Source organism: Trichoderma breve, chromosome 3 (genome assembly GCF_028502605.1).
Source record: "Trichoderma breve strain T069 chromosome 3, whole genome shotgun sequence".
NCBI lineage: Eukaryota > Fungi > Ascomycota > Sordariomycetes > Hypocreales > Hypocreaceae > Trichoderma > Trichoderma breve.
This window is the reverse complement of record NC_079234.1, coordinates 2,764,648-2,780,395: the sequence shown is the minus strand read 5'-3', so window position 1 is coordinate 2,780,395 and position 15,748 is coordinate 2,764,648. Positions and strand designations below refer to the sequence as shown.

The window sequence follows — 15,748 nt, the reverse complement described above, 5'->3', positions numbered from 1 at the left end:
GCGCCATGGCGGCTGTAAAGGCGCTCGGACTCAACAAACAGCAGTCAAAACATGATATCTCAGCTCGGCTAACACGAACGATGGATCGGCCTTGCTTGGCTTTGGACTTAGTTAAAATGTTACACAACTCAAGGGTGCCTCCCTCGTGAGAATATAAGTCTCTATTATGGAGTAAATAGCTTGTGTTAGTATGGACAGGGGGGATGCCACACGATGCATCTCCAGAGCCGCAGCAGAGCCGCATGGTTCTAGCCACCTCCAATACCTCCACCATCTGCAAAGGAGATTATTTTTTTACCACATTCAAGCAAGAGGCAAGTTTAGTGGCATTACCAACAGCAACCTATTTATGCACCAGCCAATAAGAGCCACATACTGAGTGCTACTACTACGACCTGCTTCAAAGAGTGTGGGTGAATTTTATGCCTCTGTACGGAGTATGATATGTCGATTATGTATCACTGATCACTCAAAGTCCTTCTCGTAGCACTAGTGCTGCACAAGTTGTTGCCTACAAAGGGTTTCTTCAATCAGAGGTTGCATATTTGCGGGGGTAGTCCATCCTATGCTTGACTAATTTCTCTCGATGGCAGGTTAAATAACTATGAAATCATGTAATAAATAAAGGAAACAGCATTTCAAGTGATGATATGGTCCAAACGGCACAGCTTTTGTCCTCCTTGCAGTAGTCCAGTATTAGATGGGGCATCAGGTACGGAGGTACAGTAGTCGCTCAGTCACGTGCATTCTGCAGCAGCTCTGGCTCTTTACGCGACTGCACTTTTCTTCGCGCGTCAAGGCGCCGTGATCCATGCAATAGCTCCCTCTCCTGCCAAATGTTCATCCATTAACCACAATGGCGGAGATCAAGATCGACAGCAAGCTCTTCCAGGAGCGCCTCTCGCACTTCGTCACTGCCTGGAAGAATGACCTCCGAGCCAAGGATGGGCTCTTTGGCGGCGTCTCGTCCTTCGTCATCATGATGGGCAAGGTCGAGGAGGTTCCCGAATTCCACAAGAACAACGCCGTTCACGTAAGAGCCAGCCTGCGCCCCGGTACCGCTGCAATCCGACCGTGAACGCTAATGCCCTGTTTCAGTTTTGGCTTTTGGGTTACGAGTTTCCGACCACCCTGATGCTCTTCACCGTCGACACCCTCTACATTCTCACTACGGCAAAGAAGGGTACGTGGATCGTGAATCGCCTGCCACTCAGGCTGCGCTGCTGCGAAGCCCTGCCGAATGCTAACACCCGACACAGCAAAACATCTCGAACAGCTCAAGGGCGGCCGTTTCCCCATCGAGGTGCTTGTTCGAGGCAAGGATGCAGCCGAAAACGAGAAGCTGTTTGTCACTGTGGCAGACAAGATCAAAGAAGCGGGGGTAAGGCCACCTTCAATGCCAATTCGTTTACACCTATAGGCTTAAAACCTAATGCATTTTGACAACAGAAGAAAGTTGGCGTCATCTCCAAGGATACGTCCAAGGGGCCTTTCGTCGATGAGTGGAAGAAGGTGTTTGCCGAACACTGCAAAGATGTCGAGGAGGTTGACATTTCCACCGCTTTGTCCACTCATGCCTTCTCCATCAAAGACGAAAGCGAATTACGAGCGATGCGGACGGCTTCCAAGGCTTGCGTGGCCCTCATGACGCCCTACTTCCTCGACGAAATGTCCAACATTCTCGATGCCGAGAAGAAAGTCAAGCACTCCGTTCTAGCCGACAAGGTCGATAAGAAGCTTGACGATAACAATTTCTGGAAGACTGTTGAGCTCCCCAGCAAAGGCAAGCTGCCTTCGGATCTCGACCCCGCGCAACTGGATTGGATCCTGCCCCCCTCCATTCAGAGTGGTGGTAAATACGATCTGCGATTTTCTACCGATCCAAATGACGACAACCTACATGCTGGGATCATCATCGCCGCGCTGGGTTTGCGATATAAGTCATACTGCTCAACGATTGCGCGAACGTACCTAGTAGATCCCAACAAGTCTCAGGAGAGCAACTACAAGCTCCTTTCAATGGTGCACAACACAATCATTAAGGAGATCCGCGATGGCATGACTGCGAAGGATGTATACGCCAAGGCGTTAGGTGTCATCAAGAGCAAGAAGCCAGAAATGGAGAAGCACTTCTTGAAGAATGTCGGTTGGGGTGTTGGCCTTGAGAACAGAGACCCTACTCTTGTACTGAGTGCCAAGAACCAGCGAGTTCTCAAAGACGGAATGACTTTGATCATCAATACCGGATTCCAGGATATCGAGAACCCACAGCCTCAAGACAAGAACAGCAAGATTTACTCATTAGTCCTGACTGATACCATCAGAGTGACAGCTGCTGAGCCGGTGGTTTTCACTGCTGAGGCGCCGACAAGCGCCGACGCCAACTCATTCTTCTTCAAGGATGATGAGGAGGCACAGCCTACGCCCAAGAAGGAGAAGAAGGATTCCAGAGTTGGCGCAGTCGCCACCAAGAACATTACCAGCACTCGCCTTCGCTCCGAGCGCACCACCCAAACAGACGAGGACGCGGACAAGAAGCGTCGAGAGCATCAGAAGGAACTGGCCGCCAAGAAGCAGAAGGAGGGCCTGGCCAGATTCTCCGAGTCAACCAGTGGGCAAAATGGCGGAGAGGTCAAGAAATTCAAGCGTTTCGAGTCCTACAAGCGGGACAATCAGTTCCCCTTAAAGATCAAGAACCTTGAGATTATCGTTGACTCAAAGAACAGCACTGTCGTTCTCCCCATCATGGGACGGCCTGTCCCGTTCCATATCAACACCATCAAGAATGCCAGTAAGAGCGACGAGGGAGAATTCGCCTTTTTGCGGATAAACTTCCTGTCGCCCGGCCAGGGTGTCGGTAGAAAGGATGACCAGCCCTTTGAGGACGCATCCGCCCACTTTGTTCGCAGCTTGACATTCCGATCGCTCGATGGAGACAGATATAGTGAGATAGCTACTCAGATCTCGAACCTAAAGCGCGACGTCGTCAAGAAGGAGCAAGAGAAGAAGGATATGGAAGATGTGGTGGAGCAAGACAAGCTGGCGGAAATCAGAAGTAAGTCCAAATACCCACTGCTAAAAGTGTCAATACCTAAATACTGGATGCTAACTTATTCCGCCAAGATCGACGCCCGGCTGTCTTGGACAACGTGTATATCCGCCCAGCTATGGAGGGCAAGAGAGTACCTGGAAAGGTCGAGATACACCAGAATGGTATCCGTTACCAGTCTCCTCTCAATGCTCAGCATCGCGTGGATATCCTCTTTTCAAACGTCAAGCACCTCTTCTTCCAGCCTTGCCAGCACGAGTTGATTGTCATCATCCACATCCATCTAAAAGACCCTATCATTGTGGGCAATAAAAAGAAGACGAAGGATGTGCAGTTCTACCGTGAAGCAACCGACATCCAGTTTGATGAGACTGGTAACAGAAAGCGAAAGTACCGCTATGGAGATGAGGATGAATTCGAGGCTGAACAAGAGGAGCGCCGTCGCCGCGCCGAATTGGACAGGCTATTCCAAGGCTTTGCCCAGAAGATTGCCGAAGCCGGTCGCAATGAGAACATCGAGGTTGATATGCCCATCCGGGACCTCGGATTTAACGGCGTGCCTTTCCGCAGCAACGTCTTCATTCAGCCGACTACCGACTGCCTCATCCAGGTTGTTGAGCCCCCATTCATGGTCATCACCATTGAAGACATTGAAGTCGCCCATCTCGAGCGTGTCCAGTTCGGTTTGAAGAACTTTGACATGGTATTCGTCTTCAAGGACTTTACACGTGCTCCATATCACATCAATACCATTCCCGTCGAATTCCTCGACCAGGTCAAGGATTTCTTGGATTCTTCAGACATTGCCTTTACCGAGGGTCCTCTTAACCTCAACTGGCCGACCATTATGAAGACAGTCAACCAAGATACCCACCAGTTCTTCGTCGATGGTGGTTGGTCGTTCCTGCAGGCCGACTCAGACGATTCCGGTGCCGAGGACGAGTCCGAGGAAGAATCAGCTTTCGAGATGGACGACGAGGAGATGGATGAAGTGTCCGAGTCCAGCGAGGAAGATTCCGACTTTGGAAGCAACGCCAGCGATGATGACGATGATGAAGAGGCCGACATCGATAGTGAGGATGAGGGCGAAGATTGGGATGAGATGGAGAAGAAGGCCAGGAAGCGCGACCGTGAGAGTGGCCTCAATGATGATGAAGGCCGTGGAAGTGGAAAGAAGTCACGCAAGCGATAATCGGGTAAGCAAGGGATACGAATTCAGACGAAGTGGCTCGAAGCCGAACCGTTAAATAGGGGAGTGAATGGGCTTTTTTTCAGTTTATTTTCTTGGGCAGTGTGTTTTAAATACTGGAACTTGTATTAAGAAAAAATTAAGTGCTGATGCGGCTGCGTAATGGCCTCTTGGCTTCTTTTATGATGAGACTTTGCTTTTCAAGTATGGCTCCTGTTGGCTTGGTATAGGCTGAGTGGTCTGAATAATAATGAGTATATCATTTTTGCAAGTGAATTTAGCCACTTTACATCACTACCTAGGTACCTAGTAATCTCCGTCGTGAAAACCCACGATGTATTTTACTTCAGAAGAGAGATTTAGAGTTTGGATATGCTGAGTTGGTAACAAAGGTGCTACATTTTTCTATCAATCAATAGCCCCTTTCCAACATTTAACAAGGACGGAACTAGAGGGAAACAAGTAAAAAATGTTAAACATGACAAAAAAGGCGGTGCAAACTCCTCAACTCCAACAGGCAAAAACCTCCCCCTTTGTCGAATTCATCGAGAGGGTAGGAAAAACCCCTTTCACTTAGTTTTCTCCCATTTCTTGCTCCCTCTCGCAACTCGTGTCCTTTGATCTTTCATAGTCGTTTCATCCTTCTTCTTCTTTCTCATCCAGCGTTGACTACCTCTTATGATTTGTCTTTTGAGCAAAAAAAAGAATGTGGATAATAAGAATAAGGCAACGTTCAACCAGCCCCGAACAACCCAAAAAAAGGCAAAGAGAAAAAAGAGAACAAGAAGAAAACAACGTTAAACAAGAACCGGCCAGCGCACGGGGAACAAACAAGGCATTACATCGATATAAGCGCATTAAAGAAAACGGGAAGAGGTAGGCGTAGAGCAACCCCTTTTATCATCTACCACGCCGCATTGTCCCCCGCTGCTTTTGATTTGATATTTCTTCTTTTTTTGAGTTCTACGCAAGCCGGTGGCTCAAGCGGTCATAGAATTTGCTATGAAACCTCGGGCTCATGGGCGCCAGGAAGATGTGAGAGCTGGAGCTGCCACCAGAGGGCATCGGGGCCATGCGGAGCGCGGCGCGGGAGCTGTCGCGAGTTGCCTAAGCATCAGGACGGATCTCGCGGCCCGAGGCCACAGCGGTGTTGCCGCCGGGTTTGGACGTGGGGACGTTGTTCCACGACAGGTAAGTGTGGTCACCGAGTTTCCTGATGGTTGACGTGTTAGAACGGGAAGGGGAAGGGAGAAGGCTAAAATAAGAACGAACCTTGGCTTGATGAGATGAGAAGCGAGGAAGATGACGCCGAGAACAATGCAGAGGCCAGCAACAACAATGTAGGCGATGCCAAGGAAGTTGTTGCGACCACCCACAACGGTGCGAGTAGTGATGATGATGGACTTTTTGCCTCTGTATTCCGTTGTGGGGAAGACTGTCATTTCATAGTTAGCATACCAGATTGCGCCGTAGTTCACCATGTCATCACATACAATCATCGATAACGATTTGGTAGCGTCCCTCAGCCATCGCTTGGGTGTCGTTGCGCTGGTAGAGCTTGCTAAAGGTCGGCAAACCGGCAGTACGCATCCAGACTTGGAACGCCTGCCACTCCTTGAGGTTGGGGGGAGGGTTGGTCTTGGTATAACCGTCCGGATAACGCAGACGCCAGTTGGGTGGCGGGATGATTTCGCTCAGCGACTGCGTGGTTGGGTTGTACAAATCTCGGTCGCTGCTCCAGGCGATGTTGGTGTTGTTGGCCATGAGGTATGTTCGCGTCTCGTTACCACGGCCTCCGGGAGGGTTCAACAGCTCGGGGCTGGTGTAGGAGTCGTTGAACATGGAGTTGGCAATGAGTCCGCACGGATAGTACGGCTTCTTGACGCCGTCGATGGTCTCACCATACAGAGGGGTGCATTTCGAGCCGTGAATATCGCCATATGACCTGTTGTCTCCCTTGAGCTGGTTGACGTCAAACGAATCGGCGTATCGACGATGGTTCTGGTAAAAGTTGGTGAGCTGGTAGTAGAACAGAACCGGAGGGCCCATGCTCTCGGGGATGTTGAATCTCAAATAGCATCGCTGTCCAGACACCTTGACGCCCGGGTTGACAGGGATGTCGACGTCTGATTGGACGGCCCATTGCGCATCAATCGACGTGTTGGAGGTTTTGAACTGAGTCTCTATGTCGCTGCTGGGCATGGAGCCGAAGCCCCTGCCGTTGTTGTAGGCCGGAGCATCGGCTGTGCAGTGGGTGTAATCGAGGCGAATCTCTTGCACCTAAACCATGGGCAAATCCGTCAGCGCCAGGAATACAAACAAAACATACAAGAGGACAGAAATCAAAGCCAGGATCTCCGAGTATACCTGAGTGCTGGCATATAGCAACAAGCCGCCGATTGGAGCGAATATGACGCCGATGGCGAAGAAGAGAGGCAGAACTGTCTTTGGAGTAAGAATTGGCCTGCGAGGCTGTCAGCATCCTGCAGACTCGGGCTTTTGCGCCGTTGAATCGTCCGGAAAACCTACTGCCAGGCTTTGAGTCGCTGTTGTCGAAAGGCCGTGTCTATGATAATCTCGTCGTCAGCAATCCGGCACCTCCCAGCAGCGCATTCAGAGGCATCGTCGAGCACTCACTCGCAGGGCGACGGCTCTTCTTCTTGTCCGGCTTGTTCGGGGCTGTGTCAAGAGAATCGAGGGAGTCGGTATGACCTCCCCGCGGTGAGTCGGACATGGCGGCGAGTTGGACCGGAACAACAATGCGCGGATATCGAGAAGAGGCTGGCGATTACTTGATGGTGATTGACGGAGTTTGCGTTCCAAGGGGTTTGTTTGAATGTCTTCGACACGGGGATGTTCAGAGTGCTCACAGCTGTGGCTGCGAATTACGAGTTCGCCAAGGCTGTGTGTGGCGGTGCACTTCGTCAGCAGGATCCGGACTTTCCATGTCCGTGATTTATTAATAACACTTGGCGGAGTCTAGGGTAGGCGGGCGTTGCGCAACGGAGGATCATCGTGTAAGGCTGGCATCTTCCTTTTCATTTTCTTCTTTCTTTTCTTTTCTCTCTCCCTCTTCGACTTTTCTATATGCACGTGTTCTATGTGTCCTTGCGAGATGACGCGTATCGGCTAATAATCACCCCCGTAAGCTATAGCCAGGTGTGGTTATGTGATTGGTGTTTTTCATTTAAGATGATATGGAGTCCAAGCGCTGCATATAATCACAGCGTATTAAAGGGACGGAGTACGGAGTATAGAGTATACAATACCGGTACCCGCTTCAAAACAGTATGGAGATTTACTGCCTCTCCATTCTCCCTACTCGTAAGGCCTCCAATGACAATCATTGCGTCGGAACCGACTTGTTATTTCGATGGCCGAATATATTGCTCAAACCGCGGGAGAAAAGGAGGTCAGAGAGGAGTCTTGCATGAGGGAGTGCCTACCAGTCCATCTCGCTTCTACAGTGTCTCCGTGGAAGCCAATTTTGCGCATGACTTATCCACAGCTTCCACAGGCGTGTCTCTAATCTTCTAGAATTTGGAGCGCCAAGAAATGGTCTATGGATGGATCGAACTAATATCGGGAACCGTCCATCACTGTCCATCACTGCCTAGCCAGCTGAGGGACAAATTCTGATCAACAGCTGGTGAAGATGACCATGTTTCTCTTATTCATGGATATGATTTGCCAAGCGCTGGGCCGGCAAGCACATGGACAACCCGAATTAGCATCGGCTATGGCGATGAGTGATTTTCAATGACATCTCTGTCAGTGGAACACCACATGGGGCTCTTTGTCAGGTGCGGAGCCGATCAACCGATGCAAGCTGAAGCCATCTTCCACGAGAGGGAGATCAACCGTCATCGTAGCCGGGTATCGTTGGATCGGCCCATCGCATATGCCTTAGCTTCCTCTATTCCTCTCCCAACCCTGTCCTTTTCACTGATGATATGTTCCCATGAATAAAGAACATCGTATGCGTATGCATAGTAACGATGAGTTTCGTCACCGCCAGATGCTAGCGGCAACTCGCTCATGTAGCAAGGCGGAGGAGACCTGGGGCTTCATGCAGTCCAAGTTACCGCTCGTATACCGGAGAGCGGAGAGAACGGCCCAGCCACCACCAATGCATTTTGTACAGTACTTGGTCGTAGATGTATCAGAACTTCGTCTGCCCTTTTGTCTTGTAGTTGTCTGCACAGCTTGGAGCTAGCGACTCCTGGCGTCATGGTTGGCTGGCTACGGCTGCGAGACATGCTTATGCGACCCGATTGAGTAAAGCTGGGGACGAAGCCGAAGAGCCAGACTGGTCATCGATATGCACATGCACATCGCACATCGTTCAGATGTACAGGGGTTTTCAGGCCATGGAAGAAAAACTGTTGCAATGGGTAAATATCAAACGCACAACACTCCGGTGCACGAGTGAATCCTGAGTAAGCCGTGCAAAGCATGGTCAGACAATCTCGGATGGTCAAGGGGGGTTCAGCCGGCCTCATCTCTCAGCTTCCCAATGCTGTTGCTGTACATAACACTAGTGCTATTCGCAGCACAAAGCAATGCCTGTACTATTATACCCCCGTGATGAAGACGAGACAAGACATGGTCCCAATCTGTTGGGAAACCGGCGAGCGCGCGCTCCGGGCAGGCGGTTCGTGCCCTTTGCTGGTGAAGTGCGTAGTATTGGTACGAGTATGCCGGTCCGGCACACATATCCGAAGTGGCCAAATTCTTCGACGGCTGAAGGAAGGCTGACGACAACGCCGAGCCCCGGAGAGGCGAATGCTGTGCTTTTTCTCTTAAAGGTTCCTCATGGCCGTCATATTTCCTCTGGGGGTGTTTTGTCATGATGGCATGTTGTCGGACTTACGACGTCTCGGATTCCAACCGCCAACCTGTCGAACTGTGCCGCCTTGATCCAGACGGGCTATGCACCTCACCCTCCACTGAGTGGCCCAGGCCGCCCGGTCTAGAAACTCCGCGCGTGTCTGGTTCGTCTTGACCCCAGAACGGCGGTTGATAGGCTGAATGTCCGGCCGTGGCAGCAGCCGCTCCTCCGCATCAACCTGACGCACCGAACTTTGAAGGGGCGATTCCAATTCGTTGCCATATTGCGTGGCGCCGTCTGAACAGCCATGCCGTCTTTTCCATGATTAGCTCCTGTTGTTCCTCTGCGGAACGCGTATGGTAGCTCAGGACTGAGCGTTGCCGCCTCTAAAGATTGGCCACTAGTTTGGGAATCAAGTCCGGCTGTTGTTGAAGATGCCAAGACTCACGGCCAAGAGCCGAGTGGTGCGTCAATAGAACTTGGACCAATGAATCGCTGTGTGTTGTCTGTTGCCTTTGCCGCGCTGCTCGTCATCATGTCACTGTCCTGCCCACAGAGTCTAGCATTTAGAGTTTGCCATCAGAGAGCCGCCGTGGCTGGGAGAATAAGATCAAATCTACCTTGATGAGCGCTTGTACTTGTACTCTGTACATTGACCCTACCTATGTAGTGCATTATCAACGGGACGGTTCAAGTTGTATGTTGGCGGTCCGTCTCGTCAAGTGATGTGGATAGTCTCCCTACCTCTACTCCATAGGTAGATATCCAGTTAGACAAGATGCTTGACCGCCTACCTACTGAAAGGCCATGTGTGAGACATTCATGTCTTGGAAGTACAGATCGAGGAAGGCGCGATGAGCACTGCGCAGTACATGCCAAGTACGGAGAACGGAGCACCTGCCGTCGAAATACATCCGAGTACGAGTACTCTGTACTCTGTACAACCGGACGTCATATTCTCACCACGCTGATTAGTATTACGTGAAACAAGATTCCCTCCATCTCTTCGTTTCTTTGCTCCAGCTGTGATAAACTGACTGCTTTACTGTCTCACATATCCAGTCTTTGGCTAGACAGGGTGGGCCGCTAACAGACGACATATTGGTAACTATCAGATACTAACAGCAAGCAAACTGCAAAAGGCTCAGAACGTGGTTTGCACTATTGCCATCACGCGATTTGATTTGCTTGGCTCAGCTCTTTGGCTGCCGCTAACACAAGAGCCAGAACTTGTGCTTCTCGCCTAGAAGAGCCCCCAGCTTTTCTTCGTCTTGGCTTGGAGACAGTACTCACCCCCATCTCCACTGAAGGGCGAGGCGCAGCAAAATCGACATGACTGACCGTCAAAGTGCCTCCAGGCCAAGCAGAGCCCCATCTGACGACCCCCTGTTTGCCGCCTCTACTCGGATTCGGCAGGCCTGGATTGGACAGGACAGGACAGGACAAGTCGCCGGGTGTCTGACACTTGCGCTGAGCAGGGCCAGCGACTGTGTCTTGCGAGAACGAGCGCTGCTGGAATCAGGTAGACAGTCTGTCATCAGGCTGCAGCCGATGACCTGCCCAGAAGGAAGGCTACAACGCAGCAGAGAGAGGCTCTCTCATCGGCTGGGTGAAAGACGCTCGATGCTCGACAAGGCGAATCCATTGATGGACGGCCTCCCCCCACAACAGGAGTTCGCTGAATTTCCAAATCTCCGTGCTTCCAATGATGTGTACTAGCTTCTGCAGCCTGAAGGCAGGTTGAGGATTTCCGAGCTATCGGCGAGGGCGACGGCAGCCGGGGATCGCTGGTTAGTAGCGTCTCGGGCCCTCTGAGCCGTGGTGCCATCAGCTGCCTCAACAACAAAGTGCTCACTAGCAATTCATCCGATTCATCGCCTGCATGCATGCAGCGCCTAGGTGCTAGACAGACAGACTACATATACAGGCTAACGGGCCCTGCAAAGTATCTGTACGAGTGCTCTTACTTGTGCCTGTCCCCAACTTGGCGCTACTCACTCACTTATTTGCTCTTATAACCAGAGTGTAGCCGCCCTCATCTCGCTGAATTTCCCACACCCTAGACCCGGGCGGTTCGGCTCCTTGAAGCATTGTCTAAGCAATCCTTGTTCAAATGAAGGGATTCATTCGACTTTCCCGAAGCATTCAAAGCCTTCTTTGACGATTAGATCTCACCGAGGCCCTTAAGAGGAACCTGGCCCCCGCCGCATTTCCCATTACGCATACAAAGTAGCATACATTTGCTTCCAAGGTTGGCTTTACACCTACGTCCACGCATCTGCCAGCGGGGCGCTCACTCACCAGCCACCAAACTTTGCTTGCTCCCTCTTACAAGGCCACGCGCCTTGCTGTCATTCGGCTATCTAGCTTGCCGTCAGGCCCATCCAGCTTATTCTTCTTTATTCCTTTTCTGTCTTCTATTTTTGTTTGATCCTGTGTCTTCACCGGGATTTCTTTATTATTCTCGAGTGTCTCTCCGATAGTCAAACCATCTGGCATCTCATCATCATGGCCTCTTCTAAGCCGACATCTCGGGCCGCCCGCCATGCAGATCGGGATACAGGCTTTCCAGAACCCTTTGATCAGTGTGAGTAGACATATCCATTCCTATGTTGGGAAGAGGTTTTCTTTTTCTTTTTCTTTTTCTTTTTCATCTTTGGTCATCATTTTACTAACATGTTTTCTCTTCAAAGTCAGCAATACTACTCTCCCTCACCCTGACGCCGACCTCTCGCCAAACGCTTGCATCTCACACGATGACCTGGCTGGCGACCATGCTCTCAAGAGAAAGCGACTCTCGTTCTTACACCGACACAAGACCAGGCGAACTCTGATGCATGGAATCATCGGCCCGCAAACCGAACTCGTCAGCAGTGTCTTGTCATTGTCGCTATCCCGCTCCAGCAGCAGCCTCCAGGTCGGAGAGGCAGCCCCTAAGCTGACGAGTCCTTCGATAGCCAGCTTTCAATCCAAAAGCGGCAGCGAAAGCGCGGAGTCGACCAAGAAGGAGGACGAAACACCGCCATCGTCACCTGACAGCATAGGCCACAGTCCCAAGAAGCACCACCGGTTCAGCAAGTGGCGACGTTCTCGAGGTGAATAACGGGATTGAGCAGCGGGCCTTGTACGAGTACATACCGCCTTTTGACAAACATGCCCGTCTGGGCGACATGCATCATATATTTTCTTGAATCTTTTGGACACTGGAAGAAAAAAGGAGGAAGAAAAAAAGACGGAACGAATTTACGACTCTCTTTTGTGACTTGACTTACAGCATATCTCTCACCTTCTTAATCTATAAGCGACGGCGTTTTGGGGCGGACTTGAAATTGGGAACCGGACAACAGACGGACGACACGGCCTTTGTCTCGAAATCACGGGTATTACTATTGGCTTTTCCTTCAAGAGAAGGGATCTGTCTTTAACTTGGCAACAAGTACATTGCTTGGGGAATCTGTTTTGTGAAATAACGACACGGCACATAAAGAACTGCAGTAGCTGATGTGTAATAAAAGAGTGACAGTGTTGACATTGCCACGACTAGCACGCTTTCATTATCGTTGTTGTCATATGTATCTCTGCATACTGACTCTGACTCTGAAACTGAAACGACTGTGGCTGTGAAGCCGCGTTGTCCTCCTATGCCCCCCTTTAGCTTCCCCGGTAAGTGGTGTAGCTGTACGGACTCAACAGCAGCGGCACATGATAATGCTGGCCCTCTTCAACACGAAACACAATGGTAGCCTCCGGGAAGAATGTGTTTTCCTCGCCAAAGTAGCCGGCAGTGTCGAAGCGCAGCGTCCACCGCGAGGGCCCCTTGACGGCGCCCAGGACGTCCTCGAGGGTGTAGACGGGCACCTCGCCGGCCGAGGACTCTGAGCTGTAGGGCAACCAGACGGTGATGCGGCCGTCGTCGTTGGTGAGGGACTCGAAGGTGTTGACGGCAGTGTGGGCGTTGGGTGAGCTGGGGACGGGGCCTTCGAGGCGAACGCGGATGCCCTTTGCGGGGCGGCCGGCGGTGGTGTCGAGGACGTGGCAGGTGATGCGGTCTTTGTCGGCCATGATGGTCGTTTTTATAGAGGATTTGATTTGATATGTTTACTTTTCAAGAGGGAAATGTTGTCTCTTGCAGATGCAGGTGCTGTGTGGTGAGAGGTTGGATGAGATAGATGGTGGGGTAAAGCTGAATGAGATGCGGCCTCAGGAAGTGAATGTGAGATGCACAAGAAGTAGAGCCACGAAGAGGAGTATGAAAGGAGGCGGATCTCTTTGCTTCTTTTATATGGATCCAGGCTCAGCGTGAGACGAACAAAGGGCTGTGATGTGACGGGACAACAGCAGGCCAAGCAAGGCTGGGAGTTGTGTGTTTCTATTCTTGAAGCTGCATGTTGATGTTAGTCGACGTTGTAGTCCCATCTACTGCACCTAGTGTAGGACTTGGACTTGAACTCGGCCGGGCATCCAATCAATTGGCAGCTCAGCCACGCTGTGCGCCGGGTGCCGTTAGTGGAGGTGGCCGCCTGAAGAGCGCGGCTGTTTAGCGGACGGCTGTCCTGTAGGTCTCTGTAGGCCTAGGTTGTGATGGATCTAGAGATTGTGATGGACGGCTGTGATTTGCTTGCATCAAGTACTATTGATTTCAAGTTCACAGCCCAGGCTAAAGAAGGCCAAGCCACGAACTCGACGGTGATATGATATGATTTGATGATATGATACGATACAAAATGCAATGCAATGCGACGTGACTGAATCAGCCTGTCCTGTCCATGGGTTGCGGCATGTCGTCACAGCTGCCACACTTCTTTTCCATCTCCTTTTTAGCATCAAAAGTAAAAAACACAAGAGCAAAAGAGGAACAATGCAGAATGTATGACCGCATCGCTTCTCCAAACGGGGGGCCAAAATACGCCGGTGGCTGCTCTCACCACATGGCCGCCACCTTTATTTTCCTCCGCGAATTGCCCCTCCATGGGAATCTTCCGCCTTCGAAGCGCCACCTTTTAATCCCCCCCTTCTTGTCCCGTAGCCTCGTTTGACCGCGTCACTGCCAGCCTCGCCCTCTGCTGCTTTTCTCTCTTCTTCTTCTTCTGCTGCTGCGTCTGGCCTCCTCTCCTTGGTGTTTTCCCATTTTCTATTTTTAAATCTCTTCCCCATTCTTCCCCTCGTCTTCTCTCCTCCCAACCAACCATGGCCGCAGTCATCGACGAAGACGCCCTCGAGCCGTCCCTCCAAACCCTCCTCGACCAGCGCTCCCTCCGCTGGATCTTCGTCGGCGGCAAGGGAGGCGTCGGCAAGACCACGACCTCGTGCTCCCTGGCCATCCAGCTGGCCAAAGTCCGCCGCTCCGTGCTGCTCATCAGCACCGACCCCGCGCACAACCTGTCCGATGCCTTCAACCAAAAGTTCGGCAAGGAGGCCCGCCTTATTAATGGCTTCGACAACCTGAGCGCCATGGAAATTGACCCCAATGGCAGCATGCAGGACTTGCTGGCCGGCCAGGGCGAGAGCGCCGAGGATCTCAACGCCATGAGCGGCGGGATTGGAGGCATGATGCAGGATCTTGCCTTTGCTGTACGTTTGCCTTGGCAAGATGCAATATATATATATATGAATTTAGAAACTAACTTATTATGCTGTATAGATCCCCGGTATCGACGAAGCCATGTCCTTTGCCGAAGTCCTCAAGCAGGTCAAGTCCCTCTCGTACGAAACCATCATCTTCGACACCGCCCCCACCGGCCACACCCTCCGCTTCCTCCAGTTCCCCTCGGTCCTCGAAAAGGCCCTCGCAAAGGTCTCCCAGCTCTCCTCCCAGTACGGCCCGCTGCTCAACGGCTTCCTCGGCTCCAACGGCGCCCTGCCCAACGGCCAGAACCTCAACGAGATGATGGAGAAGCTCGAGTCCCTCCGCGGCACAATCTCAGAGGTCAACACCCAGTTCAAGGACGCCGAGCTCACCACTTTCGTGTGCGTCTGCATCGCAGAGTTCCTTAGCTTGTACGAGACGGAGCGCATGATTCAGGAGCTGGCGAATTACGGCATCGATACCCACAGCATTGTTGTTAACCAGCTGCTGTTCCCCAAGAAGGAGAACGATTGCGAGCAGTGCAACGCTCGTAGGAAGATGCAGCTCAAGTACCTCGATCAGTATGAGGAGCTCTACTCTGAGGACTTCAATGTTGTCAAGATGCCCCTGCTGGTGGAGGAGGTGCGAGGAAAGGAGAAGCTGGAGAAGTTTAGCGAGATGTTGGTCAAGCCGTATGTTCCGCCGCAGTAAAGGGCGAGAGGGGCTACGAGGAGAGAAAGAAACAACAATAGAAGATTTTTGTAAAAAAAAAAAAAAAATTATGAAAAGAAATTCCCATATCCTATGAGATCAAACACTTAATGGGCCATGTTTGCGTCTAGATTCCCCCCTTAAGATATATATGTACACATACACTTTAGGGTGCTTTCAGCTACTTTAGGATAGGTTAGTAGAAGCAGTTGATATCACAGCTATACATATAATCTATTAATCAATTAAACAAACATTTGAATCTTTGTTTTAATGTTAGGCTTCTTCAACACTTCTTCACCGGATTCATTCACATTCACTAGGTGCAAAGCAACAAAATTGGTGGAATTTGTTTCTTATATTTCAAGCTCCCTTTTTCTTCGAAGCTGTTGCCTCCTATCC

At 51.1% G+C, this 15,748-nt stretch overlaps 5 protein-coding genes across 5 annotated transcripts; 3 read left to right on the top strand and 2 right to left on the bottom strand.

Moving 5' to 3' along the window:
- Window positions 1–856: 856 nt before the first annotated feature.
- On the top strand, window positions 857–4,241 carry T069G_05256 (FACT complex subunit (SPT16/CDC68) domain-containing protein; the record flags this gene model as incomplete). The annotated part of the gene is made up of 5 exons (XM_056172466.1): window positions 857–1,033; window positions 1,099–1,183; window positions 1,260–1,381; window positions 1,450–3,055; window positions 3,124–4,241. 5 exons carry the CDS (start codon window positions 857–859, stop codon window positions 4,239–4,241), a joined length of 3,108 nt encoding a protein of 1,035 aa, XP_056029324.1.
- A 1,104-nt stretch (window positions 4,242–5,345) lies between these two features.
- Window positions 5,346–6,972, bottom strand: T069G_05255 (LEM3 (ligand-effect modulator 3) family / CDC50 family domain-containing protein; the record flags this gene model as incomplete). The annotated part of the gene is made up of 6 exons (XM_056172465.1): window positions 5,346–5,451; window positions 5,511–5,673; window positions 5,732–6,518; window positions 6,606–6,702; window positions 6,768–6,804; window positions 6,876–6,972. The coding sequence occupies 6 exons, from the start codon at window positions 6,970–6,972 to the stop codon at window positions 5,346–5,348; spliced, it is 1,287 nt and encodes a 428-aa protein (XP_056029323.1).
- Window positions 6,973–11,577: 4,605 nt separating this feature from the next.
- On the top strand, window positions 11,578–12,172 carry T069G_05254 (uncharacterized protein; the record flags this gene model as incomplete). Its single annotated transcript, XM_056172464.1, has 2 exons — window positions 11,578–11,656; window positions 11,763–12,172. The coding sequence occupies 2 exons, from the start codon at window positions 11,578–11,580 to the stop codon at window positions 12,170–12,172; spliced, it is 489 nt and encodes a 162-aa protein (XP_056029322.1).
- Window positions 12,173–12,720: 548 nt separating this feature from the next.
- T069G_05253 (HIUase/Transthyretin family domain-containing protein) lies at window positions 12,721–13,131 on the bottom strand (the record flags this gene model as incomplete). Its single annotated transcript, XM_056172463.1, has 1 exon — window positions 12,721–13,131. The coding sequence occupies one exon, from the start codon at window positions 13,129–13,131 to the stop codon at window positions 12,721–12,723; it is 411 nt and encodes a 136-aa protein (XP_056029321.1).
- A 1,125-nt stretch (window positions 13,132–14,256) lies between these two features.
- Window positions 14,257–15,346, top strand: T069G_05252 (anion-transporting ATPase domain-containing protein; the record flags this gene model as incomplete). The annotated part of the gene is made up of 2 exons (XM_056172462.1): window positions 14,257–14,640; window positions 14,711–15,346. 2 exons carry the CDS (start codon window positions 14,257–14,259, stop codon window positions 15,344–15,346), a joined length of 1,020 nt encoding a protein of 339 aa, XP_056029320.1.
- Window positions 15,347–15,748: the final 402 nt, after the last annotated feature.